The 18,262-nt window shown below is 50.9% G+C and overlaps 1 protein-coding gene across 1 annotated transcript in view; it reads left to right on the plus strand.

Annotated features, from left to right (window-relative positions):
- pdxka (pyridoxal (pyridoxine, vitamin B6) kinase a) overlaps positions 1–18,262 on the plus strand; it is a 98,205-nt gene that overhangs the window by 71,205 nt on the left and 8,738 nt on the right. Inside the window, exon 9 of the mRNA XM_038801247.1 lies at positions 1,366–1,477. Within this exon, the coding sequence (XP_038657175.1) occupies positions 1,366–1,477 (112 nt within the window). The remainder of the gene's footprint in view (positions 1–1,365; positions 1,478–18,262) is intronic.

The following is an 18,262-nucleotide window of genomic DNA, read 5'->3' on the forward strand; positions in this document are numbered from 1 at the left end:
CTCGGCAGGTAAAGTGAATGGGCAACAAGATAGCAGATAGAGTATAATACAGGGAAATGAGACGTTATTCACTTAGGTTATAAGAATAGGAATACAGAATATTTTTAAAAGGTCTGTAGTTCATAAATGTTGAAGTTCAAATAGACTAGGGGTGTGCTGATACAAGGATCACAGGATATTAATATGCAGCTGCAGCAAGCATAGTCAAATGGCCTGGTGGTCTTTACTGTGAGGGGTTGGAGTACTGCAATAAAGAAATCTTCGTGAAAAATGAAAATTGTTTATTGTCACAAGTAGGCTTCAAATGAAGTTACTGTGAAAAGCCCCTAGTCGCCACATTCCGGTGCCTGTTCAGGGAGGCTGGTACGGGAATTGAACCGTGCTGCTGGCCTGCTTTGGTCTGCTTTCAAAGCCAGCGATTTAGCCCTGTGCTAAACCAGCCCCCAGTTAGTAAACCAGCCCCCAGCCCCCAAATCCTGCAGTTATCCAGGGTTTTGGTGAGGCCACATCTGGAATACTGTGTGCAGTATTTGTGTGCATTCCACATTTCTGAATTGGAGTCATTACTGCGATGATTCACTAGATTGATCCCCAGGATGAGGGGGTTGTCCTGTGATGGGAAGCTGAGTAAATTGGGTTCATATACTCTGGAGTTTGAAAGAATGAGAGGTTATGTCATTGGAAGCTACAAGATTGTGAAGGGGTTTGATTGGGTGAACGCTGAGAGATTGTTTCCGCTGGTCGGTGTATCTAAAACACTGGAGCAGAGTCTCAGGGAAACGGGCTGATCATTTAGGACTGAGATGAGGAGAAATTAACTTCACCCAAAGGACTGTGAATCTTTGGAATTCTCTATTCCAGAGGGTTGTGGATGTTCCATCGTAGAATATATTTAAGGCTGGCAATTTTGGTGTCTCGGAATTATGGAATATGGGGAAAGGATTGGGAGAGAAGAGTTCAAGCTTAAGATCAGCCTGGATTGTATTGAATAGTGGAGTAGCCTTGATGGGCTGTGTGGTTTACGCCTGATCATATTTCTTGTGTTCCGGGCAGCACGGTGGCACAGTGGTTAACACTGCTGCCTACAGTGCTGAGGACCCGGGTTCAAATCCCGGCTCTGGGTCACTGTCCGTGTGGAGTTTGCACATTCTCCCCATGCCTGCGTGGGTTTCACCCCCACATCCCAAAGATGTACAGGGTAGGTGGATTGGCCACACTGAATTGCCCCTTAATTGGAAAAAATGAATTGGATATGCTAAATTTAAAAATATATATATATATTTCTTGTGCAGAGCACGGGTTAAATACAGAGTAAATATCCTGACAGTACATGAGGTTCAAACTGGGTCCCTGTGTCTATTGCAGGTAATGGATGTTCTCCATGCAATGGGTCCTGACACTGTGGTGATCACAAGCTCCGATCTCCCATCCGCTCTAGGAGACGACTACCTAGTGACCCTTGGCAGCCAACGGAAGGGTAAGTGAAGCTGTTCCTAATCTGAGTTGAAGAGGATAAGTGTGTTTCTAACAATGTGATTTGACATAGTACAGATTCTCATGCAGCTTGGATATTAACAGTGGGTAGCACTCCCCTGCCGAACCTGAGGGTAAGGCCGGGACTCTTTGATTCCCGTCTGCCTCACTACCGCTGTTAGCGAGAACGGAGAATTTGGCATTGCGGCAAATCTCCCATTCACTGCGGTAGCACCGGAAAATCCTGCCGGCGCGGACGGAAGGAGAATCCCGCCGGCACGGACGGAGAATCCCGCCGGCACGGACGGAGAATCCCGCCGGCACGGACGGAGAATCCCGCCGGCACGGACGGACGGAGAATCCCGCCGGCGCGGACGGAGAATCCCGCCGGCGCGGACGGACGGAGAATCCCGCCGGCGCGGACGGACGGAGAATCCCGCCGGCGCGGACGGACGGAGAATCCCGCCGGCGCGGACGGACGGACGGAGAATTCCGCCGGCGTGGACGGAAGGAGAATCCCGCCGGCGCGGACGGACGGAGGGAGGATCCCGCCGGCACGGACGGACGGACGGAGAATCCCGCCGGCACGGACGGACGGACGGAGAATCCCGCCGGCACGGACGGACGGACGGAGAATCCCACCGGCGCGGACGGGCGGAAGGAGAATCCCGCCGGCGCGGACGGACAGACGGAGAATCCCGCCGGCATGGACGGATGGACGGAGGATCCCGCCGGCACGGACGGACGGAGAATCCCACCGGCACGGACGGGCGGAAGGAGAATCCCGCCGGCGCGGACGGACAGACGGAGAATCCCGCCGGCGCGGACGGACGGACGGAGAATCCCGCCGGCGCGGACGGACGGACGGAGAATCCCGCCGGCGTGGACGGAAGGAGAATCCCGCCGGCACGGACGGAGAATCCCGCCGGCACGGACGGAGAATCCCGCCGGCACGGACGGAGAATCCCGCCGGCACGGACGGAGAATCCCGCCGGCGCGGACGGACGGACGGAGAATCCCGCCGGCGCGGACGGACGGACGGAGAATCCCGCCGGCGCGGACGGACGGACGGAGAATCCCGCCGGCGCGGACGGACGGACGGAGAATCCCGCCGGCACGGACGGACGGACGGAGAATCCCGCCGGCGCGGACGGACGGACGGAGAATCCCGCCGGCACGGACGGACGGACGGAGAATCCCGCCGGCGCGGACGGACGGACGGAGAATCCCGCCGGCACGGACGGAGGGACGGAGAATCCCGCCGGCACGGAGGGACGGAGAATCCCGCCGGCACGGAGGGACGGACGGAGAATCCCGCCGGCACGGACGGACGGACGGACGGACGGAGAATCCCGCCGGCGCGGAGGGACGGACGGAGAATCCCGCCGGCGCGGAGGGACGGACGGAGAATCCCGCCGGCGCGGAGGGACGGACGGAGAATCCCGCCAGCGCGGAGGGACGGACAATTCCCCCCCCCCCCCCCCCCAAGTTACACAGTAATGTCTTACACTCTGCCCGCGCTGCCGGGGATGTTGTTTTTAACGGAGTTTGGAACAGGAGCAACGCCTCTTTTCAGTTTCTTGTGTTATTCGGGTGACATTAAACCAAGACCCATTATTGGGGCAGCACGGTAGCACAGTGGATAGCACAATTGCTTCACAGCTCCAGGGTCCCAGGTTCGATTCCCGGCTTGGGTCACTGTCTGTGCGGAGTCTGCACGTTCTCTCCGTGTCTGCGTGAGTTTCCTCCGGGTACTCCGGTTTCCTCCCACAGTCCAAAGATGTGCAGGTTAGGTGGATTGGCCATGCTAAATTGCCCTTAGTGTCCAAAATTGCCCTTAGTGTTGGGTGGGGTTACTGGGTTATGGGGATAGGGTGGAGGTGTTGACCTTGGATAAGGTGCTCTTTCCAAGAGCCGGTGCAGACCCGATGGGCCGAATGGCCTCCTGCACTGTAAATTCTGTAAATTCCATTCTATGTTATCACATTCCTGTTTGTGAGAGCTTGCTGTTTGCAAAGTAGCTATCAATTTCCTGCAAAACAATAGTGATTATGTGTCAACCAGCGTCTGTCTGTCTGTGTGGACCAGCGTCTGTCTGTCTGTGTGGACCAGCGTCTGTCTGTCTGTGTGGACCAGCGTCTGGCTGTCTGTGTGGACCAGCGTCTGTCTGTCTGTCTGTCTGTGTGGACCAGCGTCTGTCTGTCTGTGTCGACCAGCGTCTGTCTGTCTGTGTGGACCAGCGTCTGTCTGTCTGTCTGTGTCGACCAGCGTCTGTCTGTCTGTGTGGACCAGCGTCTGTCTGTCTGTCTGTGTGGACCAGCGTCTGTCTGTCTGTCTGTGTGGACCAGCGTCTGTCTGTCTGTCTGTGTGGACCAGCGTCTGTCTGTCTGTCTGTGTGGACCAGCGTCTGTCTGTCTGTCTGTGTGGACCAGCGTCTGTCTGTCTGTCTGTGTGGACCAGCGTCTGTCTGTCTGTCTGTGTGGACCAGCGTCTGTCTGTATGTCTGTGTGGACCAGCGTCTGTCTGTCTGTGTGGACCAGCGTCTGACTGTCTGTGTGGACCAGAGTCTGTCTGTCTGTGTGGACCAGCGTCTGTCTGTCTGTCTGTGTGGACCAGCGTCTGTCTGTATGTCTGTGTGGACCAGCGTCTGTCTGTCTGTGTGGACCAGCGTCTGTCTGTCTGTGTGGACCAGCGTCTGACTGTCTGTGTGGACCAGAGTCTGTCTGTCTGTCTGTGTGGACCAGCGTCTGACTGTCTGTCTGTGTGGACCAGAGTCTGTCTGTCTGTCTGTGTGGACCAGCGTCTGACTGTCTGTGTGGACCAGTGTCTGTCTGTGTGGACCAGCGTCTGTCTGTCTGTCTGTGTGGACCAGCGTCTGTCTGTCTGTCTGTGTGGACCAGCGTCTGTCTGTCTGTGTGGACCAGCGTCTGTCTGTCTGTCTGTGTCGACCAGCGTCTGTCTGTCTGTCTGTGTGGACCAGCGTCTGTCTGACTGTGTGGACCAGCGTCTGTCTGTCTGTCTGTGTGGACCAGCGTCTGTCTGACTGTGTGGACCAGCGTCTGTCTGTCTGTGTCGACCAGCGTCTGTCTGTCTGTCTGTGTGGACCAGCGTCTGTCTGACTGTGTGGACCAGCGTCTGTCTGTCTGTGTCGACCAGCGTCTGTCTGTGTGGACCAGCGTCTGTCTGTCTGTCTGTGTGGACCAGCGTCTGTCTGTCTGTCTGTGTGGACCAGCGTCTGTCTGTCTGTGTGGACCAGCGTCTGTCTGTCTGTCTGTGTGGACCAGCGTCTGTCTGTCTGTATGTCTGTGTGGACCAGCGTCTGTCTGTCTGTATGTCTGTGTGGACCAGTGTCTGTCTGTCTGTATGTCTGTGTGGACCAGCGTCTGTCTGTCTGTCTGTGTGGACCAGCGTCTGACTGTCTGTGTGGACCAGTGTCTGTCTGTCTGTCTGTGTGGACCAGCGTCTGTCTGTCTGTCTGTGTGGACCAGCGTCTGTCTGTCTGTCTGTGTGGACCAGTGTCTGCCTGTCTGTGTGGACCAGCGTCTGTCTGTCTGTGTGGACCAGCGTCTGTCTGTCTGTGTGGACCAGCGTCTGTCTGTCTGTGTGGACCAGCGTCTGTCTGTCTGTCTGTGTGGACCAGAGTCTGTCTGTCTGTCTGTGTGGATGAGTTGGTGCAGATTACCAGACATGAGAAGGGGTTAAAAACAGGGTTGCTGAGGAGGTGTGCTGAACATGCCCAGTATTTTCTGTTTTTGTGCCGAACATGAGTTCTTCATCACCAGCTCAATTTTTCGCCTCCCTAATCATTCTATACATTAACATCTCATCCACAATATCATCACAAGGCAGAGGGACACGCAGATTAATGAATTCCCTGTGTGGTGCTGTCTGCACCAGGAACTGTCTTCATCATTTCAAAGCTAAACATTAAGATCTATTCCTCTGGGGGCTCCCAGGACGTATATGTCCAGAAGCATTTAGAGTCTCAAAAAGGCATCGTGAAGGAATCTCTCCGGGAAAGTCAGGAGACACCCAAAAATGGACGCTAATTGTACTGAAGATGGTTGGGCGATCAGCAGGCATTCCACTGCTGTCCAGGCTATTGGCACCATCCAGATTTGTTGGATGAAAACAGTGAGGTAATCGAGAAACTACTGGAGGAGAAACACGGCCGCCACATGGTTTACCTCCGTGACAAATGATCACTGTCTAAGAAAACTGCTGACCAAAACATCGACAGGTCTGTCCAATGCAAGCTCAGAGAGATGGGAGGAGGAATCAGAAAGCTGGCAAACCTCAGCTACTGGCCGATTCGAAGAACGGAAGTGATTCTACGATGCTCTGAACTTGCCCACAGCCCCAGCCTACTGGTTCATCACCAATGCACGATGCCGTTGGATAACCACGGTGCAGAAAAAGCCCAAATTCTAGAACGATGGGCAGAGCAATTTAACCACATCCTTAATGGCCTTTTGTCCATCGGTGAAGAAGGAATCAACAGGCTGCCTGCCACTGGTTTCCACCAGCTTCTCTCCTGATGATCTTATTTGTTAGAAACAATGAGAGCAATCAAACTCCTTTCTTGTAGGAAATCTCCAGGAGCTGATGCTATCCCAGCTGACATCTAAAAGACTGGGGTTCAATGACTGGTGAAGGAGTTCACTGAACTCTTCAGTCTATGTGGAAACAATGAATGAAGTTAAACAGAGGTATGTGCTAGCACCAACTCACCAGCAACACACTCTGTTATGCTGGCTGATGTCTTTCCTGATGGTGAACCTGTCATCAGGACCGGATCACATGGAGGAAGCTGCTCAATCTGAGATGACATATTTGGTGATTTCCTGTTTAATCAGAGAAGCCCTACAGTGCAGAAGGAGGCCATTCGGTCCATCAAGTCTGCCCTGATCCTCCGAAAGAGCAGCCTAGCAAAGTCCATTCCCCAGACCGATCCCCATACCCCCACCTAAACTGCACATCTTTGAATATTAAGGGGCAATTTAGCATGACCAATCCACGGAACCTGCACATCTTTCGACTGTGTACTAGCTGCCAGTTCACAACTGGATGTGCAGTGTAGCATGGACTGGGTTTCCAATGCTTGCGATAACTTCAACCTTAACACCAGTACAAAGAAAGCTGAAGTACTGCATCAGCCTGATTCAGGAAAGCCCTACTTTCAGTGCAAGGTTTCCGCCATGACCAGAACCTGTCCGCAGTGAAATGAGCGGCAGCGCAATCTCAACCTGTTTATATTAACATGAGACATAATTGTCAAACATGTGTCGCCTGTGACAGAATTGGAATATCAGCCTCGGAATAAACAGGAGAATGTGACACTTGGGACTGTATAGCAGCGTCTTGCCAAGAGCTCAAACACTTTCACCTGAGCTTCCTGAGGAAGATTCTGAGGATCAGATGGTTGGACAAAATTGCAGACACTGAGGTGGATACCTGGTCTGACGTTGTCAAACATCTGCACCATTTTGAAACAGTCACAACAAGTTGGGCTGGTCAAGTGGCCAGAAAGCCTGATACTCGGACAGCAGAGTGAATGTTCTACGGAGAGCATCAGTCTAAGGTGCAAACTCAGGACAGTCAAGGAAGCCCGACAAAGATACTCAGAATGAAGCTTGACAAGGTCACTCTGAATGAAGCTCTATGGGGTCACTCTGAATGAAGCTCTACGAGGTCACTCTGAATGAAGCTCTACAGGGTCACTCTGAATGAAGCTCTATGGGTCACTCTGAATGACGCTCTACGGGGTCACTCTGAATGAAGCTCGACAAGGTCACTCTGAATGAAGCTCCACGGGGTCACTCTGAATGAAGCTCTACGGGGTCACTCTGAATGAAGCTCGACAAGGTCACTCTGAATGAAGCCTACGGGGTCACTCTGAATGAAGCTCTACGGGGTCACTCTGAATGAAGCTCGACAAGGTCACTCTGAATGAAGCTCTACGAGGTCACTCTGAATGAAGCTCCATGGGGTCACTCTGAATGAAGCTCTACGAGGTCACTCTGAATGAAGCTCGACAAGGTCACTCTGAATGAAGCTCTACGGGGTCACTCTGAATGAAGCTCTACGAGGTCACTCTGAATGAAGCTCTACGAGGTCACTCTGAATGAAGCTCTACGAGGTCACTCTGAATGAAGCTCTACGAGGTCACTCTGAATGAAGCTCTACGGGGTCACTCTGAATGAAGCTTGACAAGGTCACTCTGAATGAAGCCTACGGGGTCACTCTGAATGAAGCTCTACGGGGTCACTCTGAATGAAGCTCTACGGGGTCACTCTGAATGAAGCTCTACGAGGTCACTCTGAATGAAGCTCTACGAGGTCACTGAATGAAGCTTGACAAGGTCACTCTGAATGAAGCCTACGGGGTCACTCTGAATGAAGCTTGACAAGGTCACTCTGAATGAAGCCTACGGGGTCACTCTGAATGAAGCTCTACGGGGTCACTCTGAATGAAGCTCTATGGGGTCACTCTGAATGAAGCTCTATGGGGTCACTCTGAATGAAGCTCCATGGGGTCACTCTGAATGAAGCTCGACAAGGTCACTCTGAATGAAGCTCTATGGGGTCACTCTGAATGAAGCTCTACGGGGTCACTCTGAATGAAGCTCTACGAGGTCACTCTGAATGAAGCTCTAGGGGTCACTCTGAATGAAGCTCGACAAGGTCACTCTGAATGAAGCTCTACGAGGTCACTCTGAATGAAGCTTGACAAGGTCACTGAATGAAGCTCTACGGGGTCACTCTGAATGAAGCTCTACGGGGTCACTCTGAATGAAGCTCTAGGGGTCACTCTGAATGAAGCTCTATGAGGTCACTCTGAATGAAGCTCGACAAGGTCACTCTGAATGAAGCTCTACGGGGTCACTCTGAATGAAGCTCTACGAGGTCACTCTGAATGAAGCTCGACAAGGTCACTCTGAATGAAGCTCTACGAGGTCACTGAATGAAGCTCTACGAGGTCACTCTGAATGAAGCTCTACGAGGTCACTCTGAATGAAGCTCTACGAGGTCACTCTGAATGAAGCTCTACGAGGCCACTCTGAATGAAGCTCTACGGGGTCACTCTGAATGAAGCTCTACGAGGCCACTCTGAATGAAGCTCTACGGGGTCACTCTGAATGAAGCTCTACGAGGCCACTCTGAATGAAGCTCTACGGGGTCACTCTGAATGAAGCTCTACGAGGTCACTCTGAATGAAGCTCTACGAGGTCACTCTGAATGAAGCTCGACAAGGTCACTCTGAATGAAGCTCGACAAGGTCACTCTGAATGAAGCTCTATGGGGTCACTCTGAATGAAGCTCCACGGGGTTACTCTGAATGAAGCTCTACGGGGTTACTCTGAATGAAGCTCCGCAAGGTCACTCTGAATGAAGCTCTATGGGGTCACTCTGAATGAAGCTCTACGGGGTTACTCTGAATGAAGCTCTACGAGGTCACTCTGACTGAAGCTCTACGGGGTCACTCTGATTGAAGCTCTACGGGGTCACTCTGAATGAAGCTCTACGAGGCCACACTGAATGAAGCTCTACGGGGTCACTCTGAATGAAGCTCTATGGGGTCACTCTGAATGAAGCTCTACAAGGTCACTCTGAATGAAGCTTGACAAGGTCACTCTGAATGAAGCTTGACAAGGTCACTCTGAATGAAGCTCTACGAGGTCACTCTGAATGAAGCTCTATGGGGTCACTCTGAATGAAGCTCTACGGGGTCACTCTGAATGAAGCTCTACGAGGCCACTCTGAATGAAGCTCTACGAGGCCACTCTGAGTGAAGCTCTACGGGGTCACTCTGAATGAAGCTCTACGAGGTCACTCTGAATGAAGCTCGACAAGGTCACTCTGAATGAAGCTCGACAAGGTCACTCTGAATGAAGCTCCACGGGGTCACTCTGGATGAAGCTCCACAAGGTCACTCTGAATGAAGCTCTACGAGGTCACTCTGAATGAAGCTCTACGAGGTCACTCTGAATGAAGCTCTACGAGGTCACTCTGAATGAAGCTCTACGAGGTCACTCTGAATGAAGCTCTACGGGGTCACTCTGAATGAAGCTCTAGGGGTCACTCTGAATGAAGCTCTACGAGGTCACTCTGAATGAAGCTCTACGAGGTCACTCTGAATGAAGCTCTACGAGGTCACTCTGAATGAAGCTCTACGAGGTCACTCTGAATGAAGCTCTATGGGGTCACTCTGAATGAAGCTCTAGGGGTCACTCAGAATGAAGCTTGACAAGGTCACTCTGAATGAAGCTCTATGGGGTCACTCTGAATGAAGCTCTACGAGGTCACTCTGAATGAAGCTCTACAGGGTCACTCTGAATGAAGCTCTATGGGTCACTCTGAATGAAGCTCTACGGGGTCACTCTGAATGAAGCTCGACAAGGTCACTCTGAATGAAGCTCCACGGGGTCACTCTGAATGAAGCTCTACGGGGTCACTCTGAATGAAGCTCGACAAGGTCACTCTGAATGAAGCCTACGGGGTCACTCTGAATGAAGCTCTACGGGGTCACTCTGAATGAAGCTCGACAAGGTCACTCTGAATGAAGCTCTACGAGGTCACTCTGAATGAAGCTCCATGGGGTCACTCTGAATGAAGCTCTACGAGGTCACTCTGAATGAAGCTCGACAAGGTCACTCTGAATGAAGCTCTACGGGGTCACTCTGAATGAAGCTCTACGAGGTCACTCTGAATGAAGCTCTACGAGGTCACTCTGAATGAAGCTCTACGAGGTCACTCTGAATGAAGCTCTACGAGGTCACTCTGAATGAAGCTCTACGGGGTCACTCTGAATGAAGCTTGACAAGGTCACTCTGAATGAAGCCTACGGGGTCACTCTGAATGAAGCTCTACGGGGTCACTCTGAATGAAGCTCTACGGGGTCACTCTGAATGAAGCTCTACGAGGTCACTCTGAATGAAGCTCTACGAGGTCACTGAATGAAGCTTGACAAGGTCACTCTGAATGAAGCCTACGGGGTCACTCTGAATGAAGCTTGACAAGGTCACTCTGAATGAAGCCTACGGGGTCACTCTGAATGAAGCTCTACGGGGTCACTCTGAATGAAGCTCTATGGGGTCACTCTGAATGAAGCTCTATGGGGTCACTCTGAATGAAGCTCCATGGGGTCACTCTGAATGAAGCTCGACAAGGTCACTCTGAATGAAGCTCTATGGGGTCACTCTGAATGAAGCTCTACGGGGTCACTCTGAATGAAGCTCTACGAGGTCACTCTGAATGAAGCTCTAGGGGTCACTCTGAATGAAGCTCGACAAGGTCACTCTGAATGAAGCTCTACGAGGTCACTCTGAATGAAGCTTGACAAGGTCACTGAATGAAGCTCTACGGGGTCACTCTGAATGAAGCTCTACGGGGTCACTCTGAATGAAGCTCTAGGGGTCACTCTGAATGAAGCTCTATGAGGTCACTCTGAATGAAGCTCGACAAGGTCACTCTGAATGAAGCTCTACGGGGTCACTCTGAATGAAGCTCTACGAGGTCACTCTGAATGAAGCTCGACAAGGTCACTCTGAATGAAGCTCTACGAGGTCACTGAATGAAGCTCTACGAGGTCACTCTGAATGAAGCTCTACGAGGTCACTCTGAATGAAGCTCTACGAGGTCACTCTGAATGAAGCTCTACGAGGCCACTCTGAATGAAGCTCTACGGGGTCACTCTGAATGAAGCTCTACGAGGCCACTCTGAATGAAGCTCTACGGGGTCACTCTGAATGAAGCTCTACGAGGCCACTCTGAATGAAGCTCTACGGGGTCACTCTGAATGAAGCTCTACGAGGCCACTCTGAATGAAGCTCTACGAGGTCACTCTGAATGAAGCTCGACAAGGTCACTCTGAATGAAGCTCGACAAGGTCACTCTGAATGAAGCTCTATGGGGTCACTCTGAATGAAGCTCCACGGGGTTACTCTGAATGAAGCTCTACGGGGTTACTCTGAATGAAGCTCCGCAAGGTCACTCTGAATGAAGCTCTATGGGGTCACTCTGAATGAAGCTCTACGGGGTTACTCTGAATGAAGCTCTACGAGGTCACTCTGACTGAAGCTCTACGGGGTCACTCTGATTGAAGCTCTACGGGGTCACTCTGAATGAAGCTCTACGAGGCCACACTGAATGAAGCTCTACGGGGTCACTCTGAATGAAGCTCTATGGGGTCACTCTGAATGAAGCTCTACAAGGTCACTCTGAATGAAGCTTGACAAGGTCACTCTGAATGAAGCTTGACAAGGTCACTCTGAATGAAGCTCTACGGGGTCACTCTGAATGAAGCTCTATGGGGTCACTCTGAATGAAGCTCTACGGGGTCACTCTGAATGAAGCTCTACGAGGCCACTCTGAATGAAGCTCTACGAGGCCACTCTGAGTGAAGCTCTACGGGGTCACTCTGAATGAAGCTCTACGAGGTCACTCTGAATGAAGCTCGACAAGGTCACTCTGAATGAAGCTCGACAAGGTCACTCTGAATGAAGCTCCACGGGGTCACTCTGGATGAAGCTCCACAAGGTCACTCTGAATGAAGCTCTACGAGGTCACTCTGAATGAAGCTCTACGAGGTCACTCTGAATGAAGCTCTACGAGGTCACTCTGAATGAAGCTCTACGAGGTCACTCTGAATGAAGCTCTACGGGGTCACTCTGAATGAAGCTCTAGGGGTCACTCTGAATGAAGCTCTACGAGGTCACTCTGAATGAAGCTCTACGAGGTCACTCTGAATGAAGCTCTACGAGGTCACTCTGAATGAAGCTCTACGAGGTCACTCTGAATGAAGCTCTATGGGGTCACTCTGAATGAAGCTCTAGGGGTCACTCTGAATGAAGCTCGACAAGGTCACTCTGAATGAAGCTCCACAAGGTCACTCTGGATGCAGCTCTACGGGGTCACTCTGAATGAAGCTCCACAAGGTCACTCTGAATGAAGCTCTATGGGGTCACTCTGAATGAAGCTCCACGGGGTCACTCTGAATGAAGCTCTACGAGGTCACTCTGAATTAAGCTCGACAAGGTCACTCTGAATGAAGCTCGACAAGGTCACTCTGAATTAAGCTCTAGGGGTCACTCTGAATGAAGCTCGACAACGTCACTCTGAATGAAGCTCTATGGGGTCACTCTGAATGAAGCTCTAAGGGGTCACTCTGAATGAAGCTCGACAAGGTCACTCTGAATGAAGCTGCATGGGGTCACTCTGAATGAAGCTGCATGGGGTCACTCTGAATGAAGCTCTACAAGGTCACTCTGAATGAAGCTTGACAAGGTCACTCTGAATGAAGCTCGACAAGGTCACTCTGAATGAAGCTCTATGGGGTCACTCTGAATGAAGCTCTACAAGGTCACTCTGAATGAAGCTTGACAAGGTCACTCTGAATGAAGCTTGACAAGGTCACTCTGAATGAAGCTCTACGGGGTCACTCTGAATGAAGCTCTATGGGGTGACTCTGAATGAAGCTCTACGAGGCCACTCTGAATGAAGCTCTACGGGGTCACTCTGAATGAAGCTCTACGAGGCCACTCTGAATGAAGCTCTACGTGGTCACTCTGAATGAAGCTCTACGAGGTCACTCTGAATGAAGCTGTACGGGGTTACTCTGAATGAAGCTTGACAAGGTCACTCTGGATGCAGCTCTACGGGGTCACTCTGAATGAAGCTCCACAAGGTCACTCTGAATGAAGCTCTTCGAGGTCACTCTGAATGAAGCTCGACAAGGTCACTCTGAATGAAGCTCGACAAGGTCACTCTGAATGAAGCTGTACGGGGTTACTCTGAATGAAGCTCCACAAGGTCACTCTGAATCAAGCTCTAGGGGTCACTCTGAATGAAGCTCTATGGGGTCACTCTGAATGAAGCTCTACGAGGTCACTCTGAATGAAGCTCGACAAGGTCACTCTGAATGAAGCTCTACGAGGTCACTCTGAATGAAGCTCCACGGGGTCACTCTGAATGAAGCTCTACGGGGTCACTCTGAATGAAGCTCTACGGGGTCACTCTGAATGACTCTCTACGAGGTCACTCTGAATGAAGCTCTGCGGGGTCACTCTGAATGAAGCTCGACAAGGTCACTCTGAATGAAGCTCCACGGGGTCACTCTGAATAAGGCTCTACGGGGTCACTCTGAATGAAGCTCTACGGGGTCACTCTGAATGACGCTCGACAAGGTCACTCTGAATGAAGCTCTACGGGGTCACTCTGAATGAAGCTCGACAAGGTCACTCTGAATGAAGCTCTGCGGGGTCACTCTGAATGAAGCTCGACAAGGTCACTCTGAATGAAGCTCTACGGGGTCACTCTGAATGAAGCTCTAGGGGGTCACTCTGAATGAAGCTTGACAAGGTCTATCTGAATGAAGCTGTACGGGGTTACTCTGAATGAAGCTCTACGGGGTCACTCTGAATGAAGCTCTAGGGGTCACTCTGAATGAAGCTCTACGGGGTCACTCTGAATGAAGCTCTAGGGGGTCACTCTGAATGAAGCTTGACAAGGTCACTCTGAATGAAGCTCTACGGGGTCACTCTGAATGAAGCTCTACGGGGTCACTCTGAATGCAGCTCTATGGGGTCACTCTGAATGAAGCTCTATGGGGTCACTCTGAATGAAGCTCCATGGGGTCACTCTGAATGAAGCTCGACAAGGTCACTCTGAATGAAGCTCTAGGGGTCACTCTGAATGATGCTCCATGGGGTCACTCTAAATGAAGCTGTACGGGGTTACTCTGAATGAAGCTCGACAAGGTGACTCTGAATGAAGCTCTATGGGGTCACTCTGAATGAAGCTCCGCAAGGTCACTCTGAATGAAGCTCTATGGGGTCACTCTGAATGAAGCTCTACGGGGTTACTCTGAATGAAACTCTACGAGGTCACTCTGACTGAAGCTCTACGGGGTCACTCTGATTGAAGCTCTACGGGGTCACTCTGAATGAAGCTCTACGAGGTCACTCTGAATGAAGCTCGACAAGGTCACTCTGAATGAAGCTCGACAAGGTCACTCTGAATGAAGCTCCACGGGGTCACTCTGGATGAAGCTCCACAAGGTCACTCTGAATGAAGCTCTACGAGGTCACTCTGAATGAAGCTCTACGAGGTCACTCTGAATGAAGCTCTACGAGGTCACTCTGAATGAAGCTCTACGAGGTCACTCTGAATGAAGCTCTACGGGGTCACTCTGAATGAAGCTCTAGGGGTCACTCTGAATGAAGCTCTACGAGGTCACTCTGAATGAAGCTCTACGAGGTCACTCTGAATGAAGCTCTACGAGGTCACTCTGAATGAAGCTCTACGAGGTCACTCTGAATGAAGCTCTATGGGGTCACTCTGAATGAAGCTCTAGGGGTCACTCTGAATGAAGCTCGACAAGGTCACTCTGAATGAAGCTCCACAAGGTCACTCTGGATGCAGCTCTACGGGGTCACTCTGAATGAAGCTCCACAAGGTCACTCTGAATGAAGCTCTATGGGGTCACTCTGAATGAAGCTCCACGGGGTCACTCTGAATGAAGCTCTACGAGGTCACTCTGAATTAAGCTCGACAAGGTCACTCTGAATGAAGCTCGACAAGGTCACTCTGAATTAAGCTCTAGGGGTCACTCTGAATGAAGCTCGACAACGTCACTCTGAATGAAGCTCTATGGGGTCACTCTGAATGAAGCTCTAAGGGGTCACTCTGAATGAAGCTCGACAAGGTCACTCTGAATGAAGCTGCATGGGGTCACTCTGAATGAAGCTGCATGGGGTCACTCTGAATGAAGCTCTACAAGGTCACTCTGAATGAAGCTTGACAAGGTCACTCTGAATGAAGCTCGACAAGGTCACTCTGAATGAAGCTCTATGGGGTCACTCTGAATGAAGCTCTACAAGGTCACTCTGAATGAAGCTTGACAAGGTCACTCTGAATGAAGCTTGACAAGGTCACTCTGAATGAAGCTCTACGGGGTCACTCTGAATGAAGCTCTATGGGGTGACTCTGAATGAAGCTCTACGAGGCCACTCTGAATGAAGCTCTACGGGGTCACTCTGAATGAAGCTCTACGAGGCCACTCTGAATGAAGCTCTACGTGGTCACTCTGAATGAAGCTCTACGAGGTCACTCTGAATGAAGCTGTACGGGGTTACTCTGAATGAAGCTTGACAAGGTCACTCTGGATGCAGCTCTACGGGGTCACTCTGAATGAAGCTCCACAAGGTCACTCTGAATGAAGCTCTTCGAGGTCACTCTGAATGAAGCTCGACAAGGTCACTCTGAATGAAGCTCGACAAGGTCACTCTGAATGAAGCTGTACGGGGTTACTCTGAATGAAGCTCCACAAGGTCACTCTGAATCAAGCTCTAGGGGTCACTCTGAATGAAGCTCTATGGGGTCACTCTGAATGAAGCTCTACGAGGTCACTCTGAATGAAGCTCGACAAGGTCACTCTGAATGAAGCTCTACGAGGTCACTCTGAATGAAGCTCCACGGGGTCACTCTGAATGAAGCTCTACGGGGTCACTCTGAATGAAGCTCTACGGGGTCACTCTGAATGACTCTCTACGAGGTCACTCTGAATGAAGCTCTGCGGGGTCACTCTGAATGAAGCTCGACAAGGTCACTCTGAATGAAGCTCCACGGGGTCACTCTGAATAAGGCTCTACGGGGTCACTCTGAATGAAGCTCTACGGGGTCACTCTGAATGACGCTCGACAAGGTCACTCTGAATGAAGCTCTACGGGGTCACTCTGAATGAAGCTCGACAAGGTCACTCTGAATGAAGCTCTGCGGGGTCACTCTGAATGAAGCTCGACAAGGTCACTCTGAATGAAGCTCTACGGGGTCACTCTGAATGAAGCTCTAGGGGGTCACTCTGAATGAAGCTTGACAAGGTCTATCTGAATGAAGCTGTACGGGGTTACTCTGAATGAAGCTCTACGGGGTCACTCTGAATGAAGCTCTAGGGGTCACTCTGAATGAAGCTCTACGGGGTCACTCTGAATGAAGCTCTAGGGGGTCACTCTGAATGAAGCTTGACAAGGTCACTCTGAATGAAGCTCTACGGGGTCACTCTGAATGAAGCTCTACGGGGTCACTCTGAATGCAGCTCTATGGGGTCACTCTGAATGAAGCTCTATGGGGTCACTCTGAATGAAGCTCCATGGGGTCACTCTGAATGAAGCTCGACAAGGTCACTCTGAATGAAGCTCTAGGGGTCACTCTGAATGATGCTCCATGGGGTCACTCTAAATGAAGCTGTACGGGGTTACTCTGAATGAAGCTCGACAAGGTGACTCTGAATGAAGCTCTATGGGGTCACTCTGAATGAAGCTCGACAAGGTCACTCTGAATGAAGCTCTATGGGGTCACTCTGAATGAAGCTCGACAAGGTCACTCTGAATGAAGCTCGACAAGGTTACTCTGAATGAAGCTCTACAACGTCACTCTGAATGAAGCTCTACGGGGCCACTCTGAATGAAGCTCTACGGGGTCACTCTGAATGAAGCTCTACGGGGTCACTCTGAATGAAGCTCTACGGGGTCACTCTGAATGAAGCTCGACAAGGTCACTCTGAATGAAGCTCTATGGGGTCACTCTGAATGAAGCTCGACAAGGTCACTCTGAATGAAGCTCGACAAGGTGACTCTGAATGAAGCTCTACGGGGTCACTCTGAATGAAGCTCTACAAGGTCACTCTGAATGAAGCTCTACAACGTCACTCTGAAAGCTTCACCCTGGAGTTTTGACATTAATCCCGGGTGCTGCGAGAAGCTCGCCCAAAATCAGTGCACCTGGCACAACCAAATAAAACCAATGTGGCCCACTGTCCATGTGGAGTTTGCTCATTCTCTGTATCTGCGTGGGTTTCACCTCCACAATCCAAATATGCGCAGTTTGGGTGGATTGGCCACGCTAAATTGCCCCTTAATTGGAAAAAATAATTGGATACTGGACTTGAGGGAAGACTGTAGCATAGTGATATTGTTACTGGACTAGTAATCCAGAGACCCAGGGTAATGCTCTGGGGATATGGGTTCGAATCCCACCAGGGCACATGAGGGAATTTGAATTAAATTTTTAAAAATCGAATTAACAGTCTAACGACGACCATGTCTCACTACATTTAACCCCCCCATCATCTGGCCTGGGCTTGCAAAATCCTACCAACTGTCCTGGCTTGAGACAGTTCACATCTCTTTAACCTGTGATTATTCCTCTCTCCAGTCGCTCCGCCTGGACTAGTAAAGACTTAATTACCTGCAAAGACTCGCAAAGTATTGTCTTGCATCATTGGCTTTGTTGATATATGTGTTTGTGTAACCCACCTCTTCACTCACCTGATGAAGGAGGTGTGCGCTGAAAGCTCACGATTCCAAATAAACCTGTTGGACTTTAACCTGGTATTGTAAGACTGTGCCTACCTCAGTCCAATGTCTGTATCTCCACATCATCAATACTCATGGTTATCGAGATAATAAGGTTTATACAGGGTCATAGAATCATAGAATTTACAGTGCAGAAGCAGGCGATTTGGCCCATCGAGTCTGTACCAGCTCTTGGAAAGAACACCCTATTTAACCCCACACCTCCACCCTATCTCCATAACCCAGTAACCCCACCTAACCTTTTTGTACACTAAGGAAAATATTAGCATGGCCAATCCACCTAACCTGCACACCTTTGGACTGTGGGAAGAAACCGGAGCACCCGGAGGAAACCCACGCACACACGGGCAGAACGTGCAGACTCTGCACAGACAGTGACCCAAGCCGGGAATCGAACCTGGGACCCTGGAGCTGTGA

Source organism: Scyliorhinus canicula, chromosome 7, assembly GCF_902713615.1.
Source record: "Scyliorhinus canicula chromosome 7, sScyCan1.1, whole genome shotgun sequence".
NCBI classification, from domain to species: Eukaryota; Metazoa; Chordata; class Chondrichthyes; order Carcharhiniformes; family Scyliorhinidae; genus Scyliorhinus; species Scyliorhinus canicula.